The sequence below is a fragment of the Cervus canadensis genome, chromosome 1, assembly GCF_019320065.1.
Source record: "Cervus canadensis isolate Bull #8, Minnesota chromosome 1, ASM1932006v1, whole genome shotgun sequence".
Lineage (NCBI taxonomy): Eukaryota > Metazoa > Chordata > Mammalia > Artiodactyla > Cervidae > Cervus > Cervus canadensis.
This window is the reverse complement of record NC_057386.1, coordinates 32580773-32602148: the sequence shown is the minus strand read 5'-3', so window position 1 is coordinate 32602148 and position 21376 is coordinate 32580773. Positions and strand designations below refer to the sequence as shown.

Genomic DNA, 21376 nt, shown 5'->3' with positions numbered 1-21376 from the left:
ATCCAGCTTTTTCCAAACGGTACTTTTCATTAGTGGAATCAAGCCACCAGATAAGGATGGTCTGCCCCTAGACAGCTAACATCACCAGAACTTCCTTGAAAACCAACCAGGCCTTGTCCCAAAGCACCACACATAAAGACTCTTCATTTTAACAGTTTTTAATGAAAGTTGTAGACAAGATGACTTTATTCCTGCATCTTCTCAATTGTTTCTTCCTTATATTTGCCCTTTTCCTTTCCTACTTGGCGAGATTTGGCTTTACGTTCGAGGATCTTTTTGCGGTCTTTGTCCAGTTTTAGTCTGGTGATAACCACCTGCAGACAAATAAGAAAAAAAAAACCTTTATAAGCTTTAAACAATCACCAATACAGAACACATGGGAAGGTCCAACATTCAGTCTCCCACTTGTGGGAGTGGATTGCTTAAGTGCTAGAAATGATTCTTTACCCCCAAACAAACCTGACTTAAATGTTCACTAATGTTCAGCCCACAGAGAAGGCAGTGTGGCACTGGTGGTTCTTCTCACGTCTCCTGTGATAAAAACCAGCTGCTTCTACTGCAATGTATTTCAACAGTTCCACTCCTCTCACCCCAGTTTTATAAGCTAATTAAGTCATACACATTTTTATTTCCACAGTATCTTTAGTCCCGTAAGTCTGGAAATTAAATTCCAACAGATTTGTCACTAAAGGTATCCAGATTATGAAGATTTTAGTGTTAGGAAGGAAGGAAGAAGATAGCAGTGAACAAGATCTGGGGATTCAGCATAGTGACCAAAGGACAATCTCGACTACCATGGAGGTTATATTTAATGAGATGAAATGCTGGAGGAAAGGGGTTAAATTGTTATCAATGTCAGGCAGGCCCCAAGAAAAGGGCTTGAACAGAGACCTGAAAAGGCAGAAGTGTTTCAAAGAGAACAGCAAACATTCAAGTCCAGAGGCAGGATAACTTCCAAGTTTAATAGGTATTTCTCAGATCTGAGTGTCTGAAGGGCTTGTTAAAATAGACCCCTTGTTCCCACCCCCAAATTCTGCTTCAGTAGACTAGGAAACAGAATATCCAATTCTGTGAAGCTGCCAGGTGGATGCTGCCAACCACCACACAGTAGCATAGTTACAGGAACAGTAAAGAGGCCAGCAGACTAGAATATGGAGAGTGAAACCAAGTAGCAGCTGCTGAGTGAACTTTGTATGGTTGCGCCAGGTCTTAGTTGTGGCACGCGGGATCTAGTATCCCCAACCAGGGAACGAACCCGTGCCCCCTGCACTGGAAGCACAGTCTTAGCCACTGGACCACCAGGGAAGTCCCTGGAGATGAGCCTTGTAGGCCACGCTGACGGTAACAAGCAGACAGGATTCTGGAATATAATGTGACAGCAGTCAACAATCAGTAATGACATGCTGGCCTAAGCAGTTGAGAAGGACAGACCTGTCACACAGTGTTGGTAGCAGACTACTATGAGCAAGAGGATTCACGAATAAAATAAGCCAGTAGTTTAAACATGTTGGGTTTGAGATATTGATTAGATATCCAAGTTGAAATGCAAAATTGTTAACTGGATATTGAGGTGTGTTTGGAATAGAGATGAAGGTAAGTCAAAGAGATCAATGGTGTCAAACACTACATTAAGTTCAGAAAACACTGTATTGGTGACCTTGACAGCAGCTGATCCAGTCCTAGGGGCAAAAATAAGATTGTAGTAGAGTGGGAAAGCCCTTGCTCTTAGGAGATGCACTCTGTCATTGATGTTTGTAATCCACTGGAGGGGTAGGAAGAAGGGAAAGAAAATGGTAGCTGTGAATTCCAAGTGAAAGATAAAGCAACAGATGTATTAGTCTTTCGACTTTTGTGTAGTCTCAAGATTAGATTTATGGTGCCAACTCAAGATCTTAAAAAACCAACACCTCAGTATTTGAACAGGCACCAAGTGCATTTATTACCTTTCAAGAGAAAGCAGTATTGGAGAATCCACATTGAAGTCAAGGACAGGAGAATTAGACTGTATCTTCTATCAATGAATCTAGTCTCTGAGCTCTAGATCTGCAAATGGCTTAAGACCTACTTTCCTTACAGCTTACTCAATTCTGTTTAATACACAGGGTATGGCCTCCATAGCATCTAAACATTACCCTATTTCCTAGATTTTAAGATCTATTCATTGTTAGATTGATCAATCAGCTTACCAATACTTTTTAAGGAAAAGGTACATTACATATACATACATACAGGATAACTGTTAAAGACACCTTGATTTCAGAAAAAAATAGTACTGGCTTTAAGACTGATTTCCAGAACACCTAAAATCTATTTCTGTAAACAAGCAGTCACATTTGTGAGCGATTGCTGTAATTTCTTTCTCCCATCTCAAGCATTCTCAAAAACACCCACCTTGCTGGGGTGAATGCCCACATGGACAGTTGTGCCGTTAGCCTTCTCCCGCTGCACTCGTTCAATGTAGATGACGTATTTCTTCCTGTACACCTGGACTACTTTGCCAATTTGCTGCCCTTTGTAGTGCCCTCGTACAACCTAAATGCAAATTCAGAAGTAACATATATGCGGATAAAGGAACATCAAACTTGTAAACCAGTAAATCTATGAATCAGGTAAACCTCATTCTATCATATACATATACAGGACCTTCCAATTTTGAAAGACCTAACGGTCAATGGAAATGTGCCAGTAATTCCCTCTCTGGCTTCAACTAACCTGCAAGTAAACTATGCCCCATATAAACTACAGTGATGGACAGTACATCTCTACAACTGATGGGCCACCAGCAGTGGTGGACTTGTTTCAGGGTTAAAAATGAGCAACAAGCCCACCTTGTTTTTTGGTACCAGTTGACAAGGAAACTGTCACTTCAAAGGGAAAAGGCCACAAGTATTTAAATTCACAACCTACTAAAGGGTCCAACTAAATGCCAGAGCATGAGCAGCAGCTAATACTTCAGGAACAGGCCAATTCTCTCCCAAAGGTTAACCAACATCATATCATTCTCTTCCTGATGATCCTCAGCCAGCCACAGTGTTTCTGAATAGATGCTTCTTCCCAATCACAGACTTTCTCAGATTAAAATATCTTGGAAGCAGAAGATGGCCTCTCAAATCTACCAGCAATTTTAGCACCAGCTCAGGAGCGAAAAACAGCTGTTTACCTCATGAAATGCTGGTAACATGGAAGCTGCTTAAGAGATGGCTTTAAATCTTTTTATTAATCACTAGCTGCAGGTTACAGCTAGAATTTATGGAAGCTCTCACTTAACCGTGTCCCCTGCATTGGGAGTGCAGTCTTAACACCCAGACTGCTAGTTCCCTGGAACTTGTGTATCTGAATTTTGATTTAGACACAGACTTGTTTACTGGTTCTCAAATGCCTCTCTAATGACCAAACATACCCAGAAAAAGATAATCCCAAGCCAATGTTCTGGTTCCAAACCATCTTTCTTGTTTTATCACGACTGCATCTGATGCTTGGGACAACAGATTTTCACCAAAGAGTAACGGTGAAAAAAGCAGTTTACGTTTCAACCCATAGTCTGTTAATAAAGTGCAGGATGTTCGACAAGATGACCTGAAAACCGGCACATACCTGAACTTCATCATCCTTTCGGATGGGCATGGATCGAACGTTGTACTTCTGCCTTAGCTCTTTAGAAAGAGGAGAAGACATAATTTTCCTGCGAATGTGGGAAGGCGCATTGAAATGCCTCTTTCGATTCTTGCTTCGGTCAGAAGTCACAAAGGGATTGAACTTCATTTTGGCTAAATAAAAAGTTAAAAGAGGTGTAAACCCTTAAAGGACCAAAATCTCACTCAGTTTACAAACAAGTAGCTGCAACAATTTCATCTTGAAAGTTTACAATGCTCACAAAACCTGTCACATTAACTTCAAAACCTGCTTGAGCTGAATTGCTTTACTGGAATTTTTATTTATTTATTTATTTTTATTCAAATAGCCATAGCTATTCATTTTATCTTTTTTTCTGATTGCACTATTTTATTTTTTCCATTTATTTTTATTAGTTGGAGGCTAATTACAATATTGTAGTGGTTTTTGCCATACATTAACATGAATCAGCCATGGATTTACATGTGTTCCCCATCCCGATCCCCCCTCCCACCTCCCTCTCCATCCCATCCCTCTGGGTCTTCCCAGTGCACCAGCCCTGAGCACTTGTCTCATGCATCCAACCTGGGCTGGTGATCTGTTTCACCCTTGATAGTATACTTGTTTCAATGCTGTTCTTTCTGAACATCCCACCCTCGCCTTCTCCCTGGGATTTTTAAAATTAATTACAGAATAGAAGAATTTCCCATAGCCCACAGACCTATTGGAATTAACCTTTTTGTTTACACTCTCAAATTCCATGTATTAGTCGCTCAGTCGTGTCCGACTCTTTGTGACCCCACGGACTGTAGCCTGCCAGGCTCCGCTGTTAATGGAATTCTTCCAGGCAAGAACACTAGAGTGCCTAACCAGCCATTCCCTTCTTCAGATCTTCCCGATGCTGGGGTCGAACCCGGTCTCCTGCATTGCGGGCGGATTCTTTACCGTCTTAGCCACCAGGGAAACCCAAACTCCGTAATTACCGCGTAAGAAAGCTAAGACAGTGCTTATATCTGTTAACTAGGGTAAAGGAGACTTGACAACTCAATTCAAACGTATTACCACGTTTCAGAAAAACCAATCAACGTTAATCTACGGAACGGCGCCTGCAGATTAAGTCTCCTCCCAAATGAATGAAATCAGGCCCTATATCCCGAACCTGGAAAACGCACAGAACTCGGGTCCCAAGTCTTCCAATGGGCGTGCGAGGCCTGAAAATTTTACCAAGAAACTACCCAAGACCATTCTTTAGGAAACTATTCTGCCCAGACTAGACACCATCGCCACAGGCTCTCTCCCCTTCAGCTCCCGTTTCCAAGTCTCAAAACCCTCTTTCCTCCTCCTTCCTCCGGCCCGGCAGCCCTTGAGCTTAGGAGAAAAGCCAAGACCATCCTGGCCCCCCTCTCTGGCTGCTACTTGGCCTCCGGAACAGTACTGGGGCACTCCGGGTCGAAAGCCACCGTGTCCGTGAACAGATGGTTGTGGATTATACGCTTCGTCCCGGGAAACACTTACCCGCCGGCGCTTCAGCGATGGCCACAGAAGGGAAGAGATCTGGAGGCTGCTTCCGGTTCTGTAAGTTTCCGCAAAATCTCGCGAGATCGATGTTTCTTGAGCAAGAGAGGCGCGGAGTTTGAACGCGGAGAGGAAATTGGGAAAACATCCATGGCTAGCGCCGTCTCGTGGCTCGGAGGGGAACTGCGAGGGACTGCAAAACTTTTCTCCAGGTCCTGGAGCCTCCGGTGGGAGTCCTGGATTCTGCAGCTGTGTCCTCTGGGAACGATAGTTCCCGGGCGAGTGGTGGGAGCTGTTCGGGGTCTTACTGTCGTGGAGGGTGTTGAGGAAGTGAGCGGCCCCAGGGACCTGTGTCCCTTCACTCTCGAATACCAGGCGGGAGGGTCCTATATTTGACCGCCAGGTGGCGCTGGAACTCCAGCTAGCTGGTCACCTCGGTTACCTGGACATCCCAGGCAAAGGCCGTGGGCCTGTCTATTCGTGTCGCGTAACCAGCTCCAGCCCGGCGCGGGCTGCCGCTTGAACACAGCCGAGTATGCGGACTCTGTCGCGGGGCCGCCAGAGATTCGGCTCCCGCCAGCGAGGGGCCTTCGAGGACTTGGGCCGCAAGTCTGTCCCCACAACCCCGGGAAAATAGCACTGAACCCGGGTTTCTAACGCGTTCCCAGGTGATGCCGGGGGTGCTGGTCCGAGGCCACACCTTGAAGGAGCGCGGCGTGAGGAAGCCTCTCCACGCTGATAGCTGTGCCCTTTTTCTCATTTTACCGCTTGCATTCATTCAGTTCAGGATCTGATGGAAGCAGGCCTAAGGGGTGCGCTCCCCTGCAAAAGGATTGCAGTGCAGGGTGAACTCCCGCCGGGCGTCCGGCCGCGCACCTGGTAAGGGACCGGTTTCTGTTGAGTGAATAATACAGGTGTCACAGGAGGGAAGACACACGTTTCACGATGCTTAAGACTCTGAGCTTGCAGAGTCCTGGGGGCACTCACTGCATTTTTAACTCCTTTAATCTACCAGAGTCTTGTAATCCTGGTATTGTTGTTCCATATCACAGACGGGGACGCTGAGCCACGGAGAAGTGAGAGGAGCTCGTGCAAGGTTATAGAGAACCCATAGGTTATAGACAAACCCCTGCAGGCTGGCTTCCGCTCCTTCTGGTAATTCCCTAAGCGGGCCTGAAATGTAAGAACCCGTTGGGTCACGTCAGAGTGAGAAATCATATCCTTGAGAGCCACAGGGGAGTCAGTCAAGATTGTGGGTTTTTTTTTTTTTTTTTTGGCTACACCTGTGGCATGTGGGATCTTAGTTCTCTGACCAGGGATAAGAACCTTCACTCGCTGCAGTGGAAGCTCAGGGTCTTAACCCCTGGACCACCAGAGAAGTCGCAAGAACGTGTGCTTTCATGATTTAAAAATAGTTTTGTTCTTAAATATGCTGTGACGATACAGTCCAGGATTTTATTTGTAATTCAAAAATTTAGGGAGAGCAGAATTCCTCTGCTGCAATTCTTTTCAACAAATGTTCATGGAACATCTTTTATGGGGCCAGCCTAGAGTTGCACACTGGAGTTGCAAAATGAAATTAGTCAAAGCTTCTGCCTGCAGGAAGCTCACTGTCTAAGAGGAGAGAGAAACAAGGAAATCAACCACCACAGAAACCCAGAAAAGTGCTCACTGAGCCCAGCTGCCCTTAGGTGTTTCTGTGCTTGGAGAACAGAAGAGGACTCCGTGGTCAGGGAAGACCTGGGGTGAAGTCACCCTTGACTGACTTTTGAAGAATGTTACAATTAGCTCCTCCTGTTGATGTATGGCAGAAACCAACACAACATTGTAAAGCAATTGCCCTCCAATTAAAAATAGATAATTTTTAAAAAAAAATTAGCTCCTAGAGGCAGTGGGAATAGCTTGAGGGAAGGCAGGGAGGTGTGAAGTCCATGACACAGTGTCTCCAGGAGCCAGGTCCTTGTGGCTGGCATGAGAGGCATTCAGACAGGAGCCCATGGGGTTCTGGGGTTGAGCTGAGTTTGAGTTGCATGTGGATAGTCATGGGAGCCTCTGAAGGCACCTGCTTTCCTACTTGCCTTCCTTTCTGGTCTCTACGGTCTTACCTGCTTCTCTTTCTTCTTATCTCTTCTTCAGGTCTCATCATCATCTTCCTCTCTTCCCACCAAGGTCTTCTCTGCTTCTTCAGCTTGCTCATCATTCTTCGCCGTCACCCAACCCTTTCAGGCCTCTTTACCTCCTTCTCTCCATGCAACACAGTCCTCGTAATTAAACCTAAGCCCACCACATGGAAGCATAATCACTTTATGAAGATGGATGGAAATTGTACCCACAGAGGGAGATGACTGGTAGCCTAGTTATGGTCTGTTTATCTTCACAAGTGTCTGTTGGGTGTCATGGCTCCACCCCACTTGATCCTCTGGGCCACCTCGCCTGGCTGCCCTCTCTCTCCACATTGTTCTTACATGAGTCCTTTTGTTGTTGTTGTTGAGCCTTAACCACTGGACTGTCAAGGAAGTCCCCACATGAGTCTTTTTTCTTTTTTTAAGAGCGATTTATTTATTTATGGCTATGCTGGGTCTTCATTGTTGCATATGGGCTTTTTCTAGTTGTGGCAAGTGGGGGCTACTCTTCCTTGCAGTGCACAGGCTTCTCACTATGGTAGCTTCTCTTGTTGAGAAGCACAGGCTCTAGGCACATGGTTTTCACTAATTATAGCTCTAGGGCTCAGTAGTTATGGCACGTGGTCTTAGTTGCTCTGCTGCATGTGGGATCTTCCTGGAGCAGGGATCAAACCTTTGTCCCCTGCATTGGCAAGCAGGTTCTTGACCATTGTGTCACCAGGAAATCCCCCACGAGTCCTTTTAAACTGGCTCCTAAAAAAAAACAAACAAAAAAACCCCCAAAAAACTGGCTCCTTAGGGTCATCCTGAGAGTGGTCTTTGAGTAGCCCTAGATGGTTGTATGGCATCAACCAACTCAGTGGACATGGGTTTGGGTGAACTCCGGGAGTTGGTGATGGACAGGGAGGCCTGGTGTGCTGCAGTTTGTGGGGTCACAAAGAGTCGCACATGACTGAGCGACTGAACTGAACTGAACTGAAGACAACAAAGGGTATTATGGGTATTTTTTGGGTATTATCCAGGTTTCATGCCTGCATCCCTGGACTAAACTTTTTTTCTGGACACCAGGCCATCATGTTTGTTTGTTCACTGGTTCACTTGTTTATCCATTCACTTATGCATGCTTCAAATATTTATCCAGTTTTGACACTTTGCTAACTGCTGTGCCAGACACTTGTATGATCTTACCAAGATCAGTGAGATTTAGCCTCTCCTCAAGGAGCAGGCCATCTAGAAGAAGGAGACAGACTTGTAATGAAGTGTCTAGGGAGGATGATGCGCTGCGGGGGAGGGCATGGGGCGGGGTACAGTGGAGAAACAGAGAATTCATTACATGTCATGTGATGTGGCAAAAAAAAAAAAAAAAAGGTGGGACCCAGAGAAATGCATAGGAACTTAGGAACACTGACAATATTAAACTTTTTACTTTCCTTCCTGGGGTGCCTGTTAAGCCTAAGATGTCACACCTGGGACCAGACAAACCAGCCCCTCAGAGCCGGTAGCTGACACTCTGGAACCACAGAACAAGCAGTCTGGCAGCTCTCAAACCTTGGAGCCTGCTCCTCACTCACCAGGCAACAGGTGTGTACACTGAAGATGTCTTTAGCTTCTAATATAATTTTTCAATTTAATGTTTGAATAATCCATACATTTACTTGGCTCAGATATCCAAAAATGCCAAAGGTGAAGAGAGAAGTTCCTTTCCTATTCCATCATTTTCTCATCCCCTTCCACAACTGATCACTTTTTCTAGTTTTTTTCAAATCTTCCCAGTTGCTTTATGCACAAATAAACAAATTGGAAAGTAAATTCTTTTTTTATTCTTTCAGCTGTGCCCCATGGCATGTGGGATCTAAGTTCCCTGACCAGGAATGGAACCTGGGCACCCTGCATTGGGAGGGGGGAGTCCTAATAACTGGACAGCCAGGGAAGTGTCCTGGAAAGTAAATTCTTATTCCCCCACTTTCGACACAAATTGTATAATCAGACATCCAGCTTCTACACCTTGCCTTTGCCCATTGGCCATTGGATCTTGCTGACTTGCTGGGTTGGTTTGCAGGTCCTTCCTTGTTCTTTTCACAGCTGCATGATATTCTCTGCATCACTTGTAGGGTTTTCCCGATTCTTGGTTTTTAGGAATAATAGTGCAATTGTATAACATATGTTGATGCCCCAACATGCAAGCATATCTGTCAGATACATTTCTAGAATTTCTGGGTCCAAGTGGACATTTTGATAATGTCAAATTTCCCTTCCTTTTTTTTTTTTTAATATATATTTGGCTTCGCTGAATCTTAGTAGCAGCGTGAAGGATCTTTAATCTTTGTTAAGGCATGTGGGAACTATTTCTCTGACCAGGGATTGAACCCATGCCCCCTCCATTGGGAGTCTTAACCACTGAACCACCAGGGAAGTTTCCTTCCTAGGGGTTTTATCAATATATCTTCCCACTGACTCCACCTGGGCTTCCCAAGTGGCACAGTGGTAAAGAATCTGCCTGCCAATGTGGGAGACACAGGTTTGATCCCTGGGTGGGGAAGATCCCCTGAAGTAGGAAATGACAACCCACTCCAGTATTCTTGCCTGGAAAATTCCATGGACAGAGGAGCCTGGTGGGCTACCAGGATCGCAAAGAGTCAGACACGACTGAGCACGCACACACACAAGCATGCTAGCCTCACCTCTGTCCCTCAGCTTTGGCAGCAGAGTGGGTTTTGAAACTTTTAGGGTTTGACAATTGAGTAGGTGAAAATTGAGATGCCAAGCAGAATTATAATTTGCATTCTTTTCACAAATGTGGCTGAGTAAATGTTTAAGAGCCGTTCAAATCTGAGTTTTTGGACCATTTTTTTTCATCTAAAATGAACAATCCTAGAAGTCCAAGCTCAGCACTTTCCACGTGTATTTGCAATTTGTCTTAAATTTTTGAGAAAATATAGACCTTTATTTAAAAAAAAAAACACAGCTTTTGACATTCTTTGAAAATGAAAGAAGTTCCATCTATAAGTCACCGCTGAACAGTATGGAAACATTAGAGGTATTTTGCAATTAACTTTTCGGCAAACACAATAGAGTCTGCAAAGACTTAAAATCAGGTCCCCAGAAATTCATGACACTGTTAAAAGCAGCCTGGCTGTGATTAAAACGGATTCACTAGAGTCTTTGTAAATTTAACATTTTATTTCCTGTAATAAATATTTTCCCCATGAATTCACCTGTACTTCGCCCAGTAGCACCTGTGTTCTCTTGACTTGAAAATACCAGAAGGAAGCCCAGAGGTGCTTTAGATCAACTCTCCCTGTGCCCTGACACCTCCTGCAGTGTGGACCCCCTCCCCTAATGGTCCCCAAATGACCACATTACAGACGGGCTTTTAGGAACTAGGTGAGCGGCGGGGTGGGCTTCCCAGATGGCTCAGTGGTAAAGAGTCTTCCTGCCAACACTAGATTCAGGTTCGATCCCTGGGTCAGGAAGACTCCCTGGAGAAGCAAATGGCAACCCACTCCAATATTCTTGCTTGGAGAATCCCACGGACAGAGGAGACTGGTGGGCTACAGTCCATGGGGGTTGCAAAAGAGTTGGACATGACTGAGCCACCAAACAGCAACAAGAGGCAGTGCTCTATGTCTTTCCCCACGTGTAGCAGCTCCGCCGAGAGAGGCGTGTGTTGTGGAGGGCATGGCTGCTGGAACAGCTGGGCTGCGAGAAACCACCCATTCAAGAGAGCTTGAGGTTTTTGCTGTTTTTAACCCTAAAATTAAGATGATGGCCCATTGACTTGTGGGCCTCAATAAACAGGAAATAGCTGTTCCCAAATGGCTCACTCCCCAGATAAGGCCCAACCTGAGCCTTTTCTAGTGTCCTCCTCAAGGAACCCCAGCTCAGGTGGGGTGCCCAGGTGACGTGACCTTGGCCAGCGGCTGATAGCAGCTGGGTTCTGTGTTCACTGAGATAGAAGCTTCCCTGCCAAGCACAGCTGTTTTCCTCCCCACCCTTCCTCACCCAGCCCAGCCTGGGAATCCACCCCAGGAACTGGCCTGGCTGGTGTGGCCTCTAATGAGTGGTTGGTCACAGGCTGGGCGGGAGGTGGGAGCCCCCAGGGGCTCATGTGCCCACATAGTTCTCAGTTGACTCAGGTCCCAGCCACCAGGTACTGCCCACCTGGAAGGCCATCCTTGAAAACCCCAGGACTCAAAATCTGGGCCATTGTCGGGCTGGGGGGCTTGGCGAGCCCTCTAGCTCTGTCTGTGGGCCATTCCGCTGGCCTCCACCTCTGTCACCCTGATTCCCGACATGGCCTCAGCTCCCCTTACCTGTCCCTTCTCCCAGGCATTCTGGGCCTCAGCCCCGGAGCTCAGCCTCTCCCTTAGGGAAGACCTTCCAGACTGGTGGTTCCAGGGGTAGGAAGGCGCGCACCCAACTGTGGGGGTCAGGGACGGGGCGGGGGGGGGATGGTGCTGAGATTCTGGGGAATACACGTGCCTTGGTCCCTGTGCCACCCCATCCCTTCTGCCTGCTCCTGGGAGCATGCCGGGGACCCTGGCCCACAGTTCTGACCTGGAGGGGTCTCACTCGTGGGCCCCCTCCAGCAGGAGGTGCCCCCAGTCGGAGTCCTACCTGGCCTTGGGTAGGTCACCTGGCAGATGGGGACACCCACAGGTGAGGCAGCTACCCACCCCACCCCCAGCCTCGCTGGGTTCTAGCCTAGAGGAGGGACGCGTATTTGCTGAGGTGTACCCCCGCTGTGGTTTCTGAGGAGGGGCGTCCATCACACTTCCTCCCTGGCCTGGAACCTGGAGTTTCCTTCTCAGCTTAGAGTTCCCCTGCCCCACCCAAGCTCTTGCCTCAGAGGTCCTGCCTCCTGGTCCTTTCTGATCCCTGCTGGGAGCGAAGAGCCGGGTGACGCCAGTTAGCACCCTAACACCCCATCTCTGCCCCGGGCTGCCCCTGAGGCTCGGCTGGCCCAGGGCCGCACTGGGGCTCCTCCCAGGCCACGGCCAGCCTGGCTGTGCGAGCGGGCAGCTTCCAGCGGGGCTCTCCGACTGGTGCCCCCGCTCACGCCTGCTTTCTCACCAGCAGCACCCAGGGGAGGATGGCGGCCACCACAGCCACCACGGCGATGAGGGTGATGAGCAGCAGGGCCCGGGAGCGGCAGCAGAAGGACCGGGTGGAGCTGGGCGCCGGGGAGGCCCCGGAGAGCTCTGCCAGACTGCGCCGTGGCAGGACGCTGTCCTGCTCCCCGAGGGGCATCCCATGGCGGCTGATGATGAAGATCTGTGGCTCCCGGGGCAGGCTGGGCGGCGGGTCCAAGGGCAGCTGGCCGCCCTGGCCCGGGGACGATCTCCAGATGGGCTGGGAGAGGTCCAGGGGGTTGGTGTGGCCCAGGGCGTCTGGCAGTGGTGTGGGGGGCAGGCCCACAGGCACAGCCAGGATCTGGGAGCTCTTGTCCAGCTTGGCGGGCCAGCGGGAGCTCTTTCTGCTGAGGAAGGTGACGTAGCGGCACACGGGGCAGACGATGGTCCTCTGGACTTGGCCGTCCACACGCGTGGATAGGAGGTACTTGACCAGGCAGTCATGGCAGAACACGTGGCCGCAGCTCAGCGTCCGGCTGGCGCCCTGCAGCTCTCGGAACTTCTCGTAGCACACGGGGCACTCACTGCCCGAGCTGTCCTTGCTCTCGCCCTCAGACATGGCCGAGCAGGAGGGCAGGGCCCTGGCTGTGGGCGGGAAGGGTTGAGCATCAGTGCCTTTTCCGGCCTGGTTCCCCTGCCTGCCTCCCTGCTGCCTCTCTTCCTCAGGGACCTCCCCAAATCACACCAGGACCCTGGGGAGGAGATGAGAGGGCACTGCTGGAAGGGGAGTTGGGGGACTGACAAGCAGAGATCCCAGCCACCCCCGACTGGAAGGAGGTGGGCGGAGGCCAAGGTGTAGCCCCCTGATCCCTCACCACCACATGTGTGTCCCCTGTGGTCACCCCTCCCCTCTCCCTGGTCTCAAGCCCCCAGTGGAGGCAGGAGCACCCGTTCCCCAGGGGAGGCAGGTGGCTCAGCCGAGGTTCCCCCCACCCCGCCCAGTCCAGGCTCCAGTGGGGGCCGTGTGTTGAGCCCATTGTGACTGTTCTCCCGGCAAGCCTCTGCTGCCCCTCCATCTCCCTGCTCAGGTTGGCTGACCCATACAACTGTCCTCAGCCCCTGGCTCCCATCCCTCTATGCTAAGCGCAGCTGGAAAGCAATGAGGGATTTGAGAATAAAACTTAAAACTTACACATCCAAATGCTGGCTGGCCAGCCGTGCAGTCACGTCAGGGAGCTGTGGGCTCCTTCCTCCGCCCACCACAGCTCAGTCATCCTTCAGATTCTTCTCGGCAGCCTGCCCAAGGTTGTGAGAGAACCTTCCGATCAACCTCTGTGAAGGCAGGTTTTCATCCTTCGAGGATACGTCTGGTATTTGGAAACGGCCAAAGGTCACCCAGCGCCCAGTCTGGTAAGAGCAAATGAATGCCCAAGGGGCATGAGATTATTTTAAATCAAAGAGACAGAGTCACCATGAAGTGACGGGTGGGTTTCAGATGTTATCTGAGAGCTAAAGAGAGGCTCCAAGGATGCTCTCAGCAGTAGCAGTGTTGTTGGATTAAGTGCAGTTCCCCAAGGTGATGATTTGACAGGGAGCCCCTGTTTGGGTGTGTGACGCAGGGCCAGTGTTCTCATTCCTCCACGCATTCCCAGTATCGCAGCCGTGTCATCTAAGTTCATTTCCAACAGCCTGTTTATTTATTTATCTATTTATTGGCCTCACCAGGCAGCGTGTGGGATCTTACTTCCCTGGCCAGGGGTGGAACCCATGTCCCTGCACTGGGAGTATGGAATCTTAACCACTGGATCGCCAGTGAAGTCCTAGAACAGCCTCTTTAGAAGGACTGTGAGCAAATGGTCACGTGATCACATCGTCCTTCTGAGGGGTTGCTGATGCGATATGTTCTTCCATCAAAACCCCCCTGGACACTGAGAGCTAGAATGGTGTGTGGGAGTCCCCAAACCCAAGAGATGACATTGTCGCTATTGTTTAGTCCCTCAGTCGTGTCTGACTTTTGTGACCCCATAGACTGTAGCTTGCCGGGCTCCTCTGTCCATGGGATCTCCCAGGCAAGAATACTGGAGTGGGTTGCCATTTCCTTCTCCAGGGGATCTTCCCGACCCAGGGATTGAACCCATGTCTCCTGCATTGCAGGCGGATTCTTTCCTGCTGAGCCACTAAGAAATGACATAGTGGGAACAAAACTAGTTAATGGGAGAGGACAGACGAGAATTGGTTCAATCACAGATCTTTTGGACGCTCTCTTTCCTCTTAGCTTGGTTCCAAGCCCATTTTGCCAAGTTGAAAATACCCCATAACCAACAAAGAGCAAAAATATGTAGAGGTAGGGGTAGGGGACCGGGGGCCCTGGTGGCAGCACCAAAGCCTTTGCAGGTGTTTTCAAATCTCAATCTCCGAGGTGGTCAGTGTGGCCTCCAGGCCAGGGGAGGGGGTGCAAGTACTCAGACCCTGAAGCTGGCTTCAAATCCTTGATATGCCCACTATTGTCTGCATAACCTATCTGAGCCTCAGTTTCCCATCTCTCAGGTGGGGTTGATGATAATAGTACTGGCTTCTTCTCAGAGTTGTCCAGAGTGTTAAGTGAGCTGCCATGAATGAAAAGTCTGGCATATAGTAAATACTCAATAAATGACTGATGTTGTTCAGTCACTAAGAAGTGTCCAACTCTTTGCAACTCTATGGACTGCAACACACCAGGCTTCCCTGTCCTTCACTATGCATGGCAGACTCATGCCCGTTGAATCAGTGATGCCATCCAACCATCTCATTCTCTGTTGCCCCCTTTTCCTGCCCTGAATCTTTCCTAGCATCAGGGTCTTTTTCCAGTGAGTCAGCTCTTCACATCAGGTGGCCAAATATTGGAGCTTCAGCTTCAGCATCAGTTCTTCTGGTGAATACTCAGAGTTGATCTCCTTTAGGATGGACTGGTTGGATCTCCTTGCAGTCCAAGGGACTCTCAAGTGTCTTCTCCAACACCACAATGCTAAAGCATCATTTCTTTGGCACTGGATGTTGTCAGTCAGGCTCAGTCCTTTCTCCTCCTAGCACTTGCCTTCCCTCTCCTCCCCAGATGTTTCTTATCATGTAGATGACTAAAAACACTCACGCCCCTGACCAAGGGCAGCTCCTCTGGAATCAGAATAACAACCAGAAAAGATGACAAAGGAGTGGGTAAGTGAGGGGCGGTAGGTTATTAAGTTGGTAGTTCCGGTGTCACAGACATTTTTGTTTCATAACATACTTGCAGCTGTCTAAACTGAGGTTTTTATCGGGATGACCTTGATTTTCTTAAGCTGACCAACTGCTAACATGGCCCCCTGCGTTTCATAACTCCCCAGGGGCGTATGGTGGCAATTCCGTCAGTCCACCCATCCATCCATCCATCCATTCGTGTATCCAGTTATTCAACAGTTATTTATTGAGTGTTGCTGCAGGCTAGGTACTGAGCCGGACATTGGAAATAAGCAGTGATTAAGAAAACCCTTCAAGGGTGTTCCCTGGTGGTTAGGATTGAATTCCGGGCTCTCATTGCCGTGGGTTTGATTGCTGATCAGGGAACTGAGATCATGCAAGCGTGGCATGGGGGAGAAATATCCTTCATGAAGCTTTTAGAGTCTAGTGGACATTTATAAATTTCTTGAAGAGAATTTTTTTTTTTTTAAAGGAGGAATGATGATCAATACCCTAAGTTGTTTGGATAACTGAGGAAGTGAGGTATCAAGATAGACAAGATAACAGAGCAAATAGATTCGAGAATGCTGGAGGGGAAAGGATGTTGGAGGTCATCTAGTAAAATCGAGTGTTATAGATGAAAAGACCCGAGTCCAGAGAACGGAAGTGACTTGTCTGAGGTCACCTTGGGGAGGGGTTGGAGAGGCAGATGGGAGGGGGGAGATATTCATTGATTTCCTAGACAGTGTAGAAAATATTTGAATCAGTTGATAGATTGGGTGAGTAGATGTTAACTGCGGCAGGAAGCACTGTCCTCTTTGGGTTGAGCAGGGGAGCAGAGAGAACTGAGTTTGAGAAAAATTAGGACGCGGGGGATGCAGATGACATCCCAGATCCCTGCTGATGGCCTGCTGTGCAGTCCCTTCCCACCCTGTGCTTTGGGAGAGCCTTGTCCTTCATGTCTGGGCAAGGCCACCCGTCCTCCATCCCTACCTTCTCGCCTTCCATGCTCAATCCCTCCCTTTCTCTTCATACCATTTCATTCTCCATCCTTGAGTTCTTCTTCCAAACCTGACTTTGTCTCAGGTGCTGGGGAGAGGGCAGCAGAAGAAATCTGAGGAACACACTCTGATTGGGGCACAGACTAGCTAAATGAAAGGGAAGACATTATATCCAAAGGCATCCCCGTTGGTGCTTCAGGAAATTTTGGGGAGAGGAGGGCTGGAAGGTCTTCCTAGGTGAGGTGAGACCAGTGTTGAGCTAATAATAAATAATTACAACAGCGGCTATTTATTGAACACTAATTATGTGCTTGGCTTTCTGCATCCCTTCCTCATTTCATCATCAACAGCTCCAGGAGGTAGATATTATCTCTGTTTTACAGACCAGGGAACCAAGGCTTAAGTCACTTTGTTCAAAGCCAGGCTTCTGGGACTTCCCTAGTGGTCTAGTGGCTAGGACTCCGAGCTCCCAAGGCAGGGGGGCTGGGTTCAACCCCTGCTCAGGGAACTAGATCCCTCATGCTGTAGCTAAGACCCAACGAAGCCAAATAAATATTTCTTTTTAAAAAAAGAAAGAATAAACAGTATATAATGGGAATTAAAAAAAAAAAAGTCCAGGGCAGATCCAGGATTCAAGGCCAGGTCAGCCTGGCTACACAGGCCATACTGTGAACCACCCCCTCCACCGAGAATGTGCATCCACGGAGGGCATTCCAGACCTCGAGTGAAGGAGTAGGTGAAGACTTGAGAGCAAGATAGCATTACTAGGAGGTCCCAGCCCTTACGCCGCTACAGAAACACTGATGTAACAAACAACCAAGGTCGAAAATGCCCCCTGAAAACTCCAGAATCCAGCTGTATATGTTAAATGTGTACATCTTGTTGGATGTCAATCACACCTCAATGAAGTTTTTTTTTTTAAAGAGTGATGGGGAAACCTGTATGGAAAAGTGATCGCCCCCAAACTTCCCTCCTGAAAGTGACTGTAACTGGAGCTGCCCCTCCAGCTATGAGAGAGGCAGGGGGAGGGGAGGGCCGGCGCGAGGGGAGCCGACCTCATGAAGCCCCAGTACCTGGCTTCACCCACAGCAGCAGCCCACCCATCTCGAGGACTGGTGGGGGGTGTCACCAGCCCAGGTGACCCCCACCTCCCCACCTTCGGACAGTGAGTCTATGAGGTGGGGTGACACTTGTGGGCACCTAGGTTTCCGTCCTGGATTCCCAAGGCTTTGTAACTTCAGCTCACACACACACACAATTCCCAAGGCTTTGTAACTTCAGCTCACACACACACACACACACACACACACACACACACACACACACACAGTGAGTCTATGAGGTGGGGTGACACTTGTGGGCACCTAGGTTTCTGTCCTGGATTCCCAAGGTTTTGTAACTTCAGCTCACACACACACACAATTCCCAAGGCTTTGTAACTTCAGTTCACACACACACACACACACACACACACACACACACACAGTGAGTCTATGAGGTGGGGTGACACTTGTGGGCACCTAGGTTTCCGTCCTGGATTCCCAAGGCTTTGTAACTTCAGCTCATACACACACACACAATTCCCAAGGCTTTGTAACTTCAGCTCACACACACACACACACACACACACACACACACTGCATCAGTGCAGAACTCCGCCAAGCTCCTTCCGTCCTGGATTCCCAAGGCTTTGTAACTTCAGCTCACACACACACACAATTCCCAAGGCTTTGTAACTTCAGCTCACACACACACACACACACACACACACACACACTGCATCAGTGCAGAACTCCGCCAAGCTCCTTCCGTCCTGGATTCCCAAGGCTTTGTAACTTCAGCTCACACACACACACAATTCCCAAGGCTTTGTAACTTCAGCTCACACACACACACACACACACACACACACACACTGCATCAGTGCAGAACTCCGCCAAGCTCCTTCCGTCCTGGATTCCCAAGGCTTTGTAACTTCAGCTCACACACACACACAATTCCCAAGGCTTTGTAACTTCAGCTCACACACACACACACACACACACACACACACAAACTGCATCAGTGCAGAACTCCACCAAGCTCCTTCCCCGCCCCCAGCCCGGCCCCCAGACTCACTTTGGCTGGGACCAGGGCTAGCAGCATCTGCCTCTCCGCCCGCGGGCCTCCACAGAGCAGATCTGAGCCACCCAGAAGCGCTGGGCGGGCGGCACGTCCTCCTGCTGCTGTTACTGTGACAGCCGCCGCCGCGGAGGCATTTGCTAATGACTGAGCAGGTCTGGAGGCCAGCGCCTGGAAGTGAATGTTGCCCAACCCGTTTGAGGCCAGGAGGCTTTGGCGTTGCCCAAGGGGTTGGCCCCTGTTGGAGTCAGGTGATCTTGATGAAGATGCTCAGAGAGGAGGGTTCCCCCGCCCAAGGAGGAGTCCAGGGATGGGCACTGGAGACAAGCAGAGGGTCTCAGTGTGGGGGCAGTGACCCAGGACCCATCCCCAGAGATGAGTCTCCACCTCCCTCCAATAATGAGAAAGTCATAGTCCTTCAGCCTCCAGAGTTCATTTTGGTGATCCTCTCGTTGCTTCCTGCTCCCCTGCCATGACAGGGTGAAGGGCTCAGATCAACCTCAGTAACTCTTTGCCACCCAGAGTCATACACAGATATTTGGGTGATGTGCTTATATACACTTGTCCTTCATTTCACACTCAGAGGGGCTCAGAGCTCCAAAGATCAAACACCACAGGAATAAAGAAGGAGGCAGAATAAAGCCAATAAAGGAGAACCGTCCCTGATACCACGTGAAATAGAAGTAAGTTTCAGAACAGTCTGTGTGACTCTATTTATGGAAATGATAATATATGATCATTTTTATAGAGGAAAAATCTGGAAGTAGACACATCCAACTTGTTAGTGGTTATCACTAGAGAAACTTTCTGACTCATACATTCCTGTGATCCTTAAATGTATATTTCTTTCATGATCAGAAAAAAAATAGTCAAGAATAAGGCAGGAGTATAAGGGAATAAGGGACTTCCTTGGTGGTACAGTGGTTAAGAATCTGCCTTGAAATGCAGACTGGGGTCTTCCCTGGCTGTCCAGTGGTTAGGACTCTGGGCTGTCACTGCCAAGGGCCCATTTTCAGTCCTTGGTGGGGGAACTAAGATGTCACAAGCTGTGCCATGAGGCCAAGAAAAAAAAGAGATTATATTACCTACTCTATAGGATGGTGGTGATGATTAAATAAATGGATACAAATAATGTGCCTGAACCTACAAAATGGGAAGAAATATTTGCAAATGCTATGACTGATAAGGGATTAATATGCAACATATATAAACAGCTCATACAACCCAACATCACACACACACACACAAAACCCGATTAGAAAATGGGCAGAAGAACTGAACATTTTTCCGAAGAAGAAATGCAAGTTGGCCAACAGGCACACAAAAAGATGTCCAGCATCAATAATCATCAGGGTCATGCAAATCAAGTGTCTGCTCAGCCCATGGCAGGCTGCCCTGCTTGGCTCCAGGCAGCTCAGGGGCTGTCTGGGGGTTTCAGTTCATTCCTGCCCCTGTGAGTTTCCTGGACTCACCCCGCTTCCGCCAGGCTGCCCACACCTCTGAAATCTCAGTCTTACCTGTTCTCTATGGCTGACCCCCTGGCTCTCCTTCCATTCTTACATAGCCTGGGGCTGCTGGTACTCAGGGGAAACCTGCGGTCTTTGAGCAGAAAACAGACCCTGCCAGGGCACCCGGCTTGAGGTGGACAGGGGCTGCTTTCATTCCCAACTCCCCCCCACCGCCCCTGCCTTGGCCCTCAGCCCCCTCTGTCCAACCTACACTGCGGCAGCTGAGCATCTTCACAGGTGGTCCTCCTCATCCATTTCCTCCCTCTAAAGACTTCCATGGCTCCCCACTGCCCTCGGTACAAGGCCTACCCTCCTCAGTCCGCACATGAGGCCCACACTGCCTTTCCCACAGGGTTTCAGGACAGCCCCCTTGCCCTGGGCCATCTCAAGCCACACAGCATGGCCGCAGTGCTGGCTTCTAGTTCAGATCCCTTGAGGCCTTGGGCTTCTGGGGCTGTGTGATTTTTTTTTTTTTTTTTCCTGGCTGCAATGCCTTTCTTCCTCATCACTTCCCCACTGGCATCTTTATCTTTTAAGACCTTGAAGGAGGGGTTCCTAACTCATCTCTGTTGACTGTAGTACAGGGTCTTGTGCCTGTCAATAGTGTTTAATAAGTCAGTGTTTGTGAAATGAATAAATCCAACTTCTCAAGCCTAGCTTATGTGCATGAGGGGTGTGTGTGTGTGCCTGCAACACGAGCGTGTGAAGTTTAGGTAGTGAAGTCATTCTACCTTCTATTCTTTTTTTAAAATAGGTTTATATATTTAGTGGGTCTTCCTTGCTGCCTGGGCTTTTTGCACAGAGCGGGGGCTGCTCTATTTGCCGTGTTTGGGCTTCTTGTTGCTGTGGCTCCTCTCGTTGCAGAGCACAGGCTCTGGGGCACAGGTTCAATACTTGTGGTGCACCGGCTTGAGCTTAGTAGCTCCATGGCATGTGGGATCTTCCTGGACCAGGGATCGAACCAGTATCTCCTGCATTGGCAGGCCGATTCTTTACCACTGAGCCACCAGGGAAGCCCCTACCTTCTATTCTAATGGCTTTTGGAATCCACACCAAAATTCTCCCCACCCCCTCAAGTCATAATAGATTGAGAACTTCTGGTCTGGCTGAAGATGGGAGGATGAGCCCACCACTGGGTTAGAGCCTCACTTAGCCACTGTACACCAATGTTGTCTTTGAAAAAGCCTGATCTCTGGCAGATTCTCCAGGAGGTGAGTCTGGGAAGGGGAGGG

General features: G+C 49.0%; 2 protein-coding genes across 3 annotated transcripts; both read right to left on the bottom strand.

Moving 5' to 3' along the window:
• Positions 1–142: 142 nt before the first annotated feature.
• Positions 143–5416, bottom strand: RPL26 (ribosomal protein L26). The gene is made up of 4 exons (XM_043474583.1): positions 5128–5416; positions 3595–3767; positions 2392–2532; positions 143–314 (listed from the first exon to the last, which is right to left on the bottom strand). The coding sequence occupies exons 1-4, from the start codon at positions 5273–5275 to the stop codon at positions 186–188; spliced, it is 591 nt and encodes a 196-aa protein (XP_043330518.1). The 5' UTR covers positions 5276–5416; the 3' UTR covers positions 143–185.
• A 4931-nt stretch (positions 5417–10347) lies between these two features.
• On the bottom strand, positions 10348–18790 carry RNF222 (ring finger protein 222). Of its 2 annotated transcripts, none has more exons than XM_043474518.1 (3): positions 18634–18790; positions 13515–13729; positions 10348–12967 (listed from the first exon to the last, which is right to left on the bottom strand). In XM_043474518.1, the coding sequence occupies exons 2-3, from the start codon at positions 13516–13518 to the stop codon at positions 12306–12308; spliced, it is 666 nt and encodes a 221-aa protein (XP_043330453.1). In that variant the 5' UTR covers positions 13519–13729; positions 18634–18790; the 3' UTR covers positions 10348–12305. The 2 variants fall into 2 exon arrangements, with proteins under 2 accessions (XP_043330453.1, XP_043330462.1); XM_043474527.1 differs by having other exon boundaries at positions 13515–13689.
• Positions 18791–21376: the final 2586 nt, after the last annotated feature.

Excerpts from the sequence above, each read along its gene's own strand:
- RPL26 (XM_043474583.1), bottom strand. The coding sequence starts at position 5,275 with ATGTTTTCCCAATTTCCTCTCCGCGTTCAAACTCCGCGCCTCTCTTGC. Across the intron at positions 2,533-3,594 it reads GAAAGGATGATGAAGTTCAG|GTTGTACGAGGGCACTACAA; the intron begins GTATGTGCCGGT and ends ATTTGCATTTAG. Across the intron at positions 315-2,391 it reads TGGGCATTCACCCCAGCAAG|GTGGTTATCACCAGACTAAA; the intron begins GTGGGTGTTTTT and ends ATTTGTCTGCAG.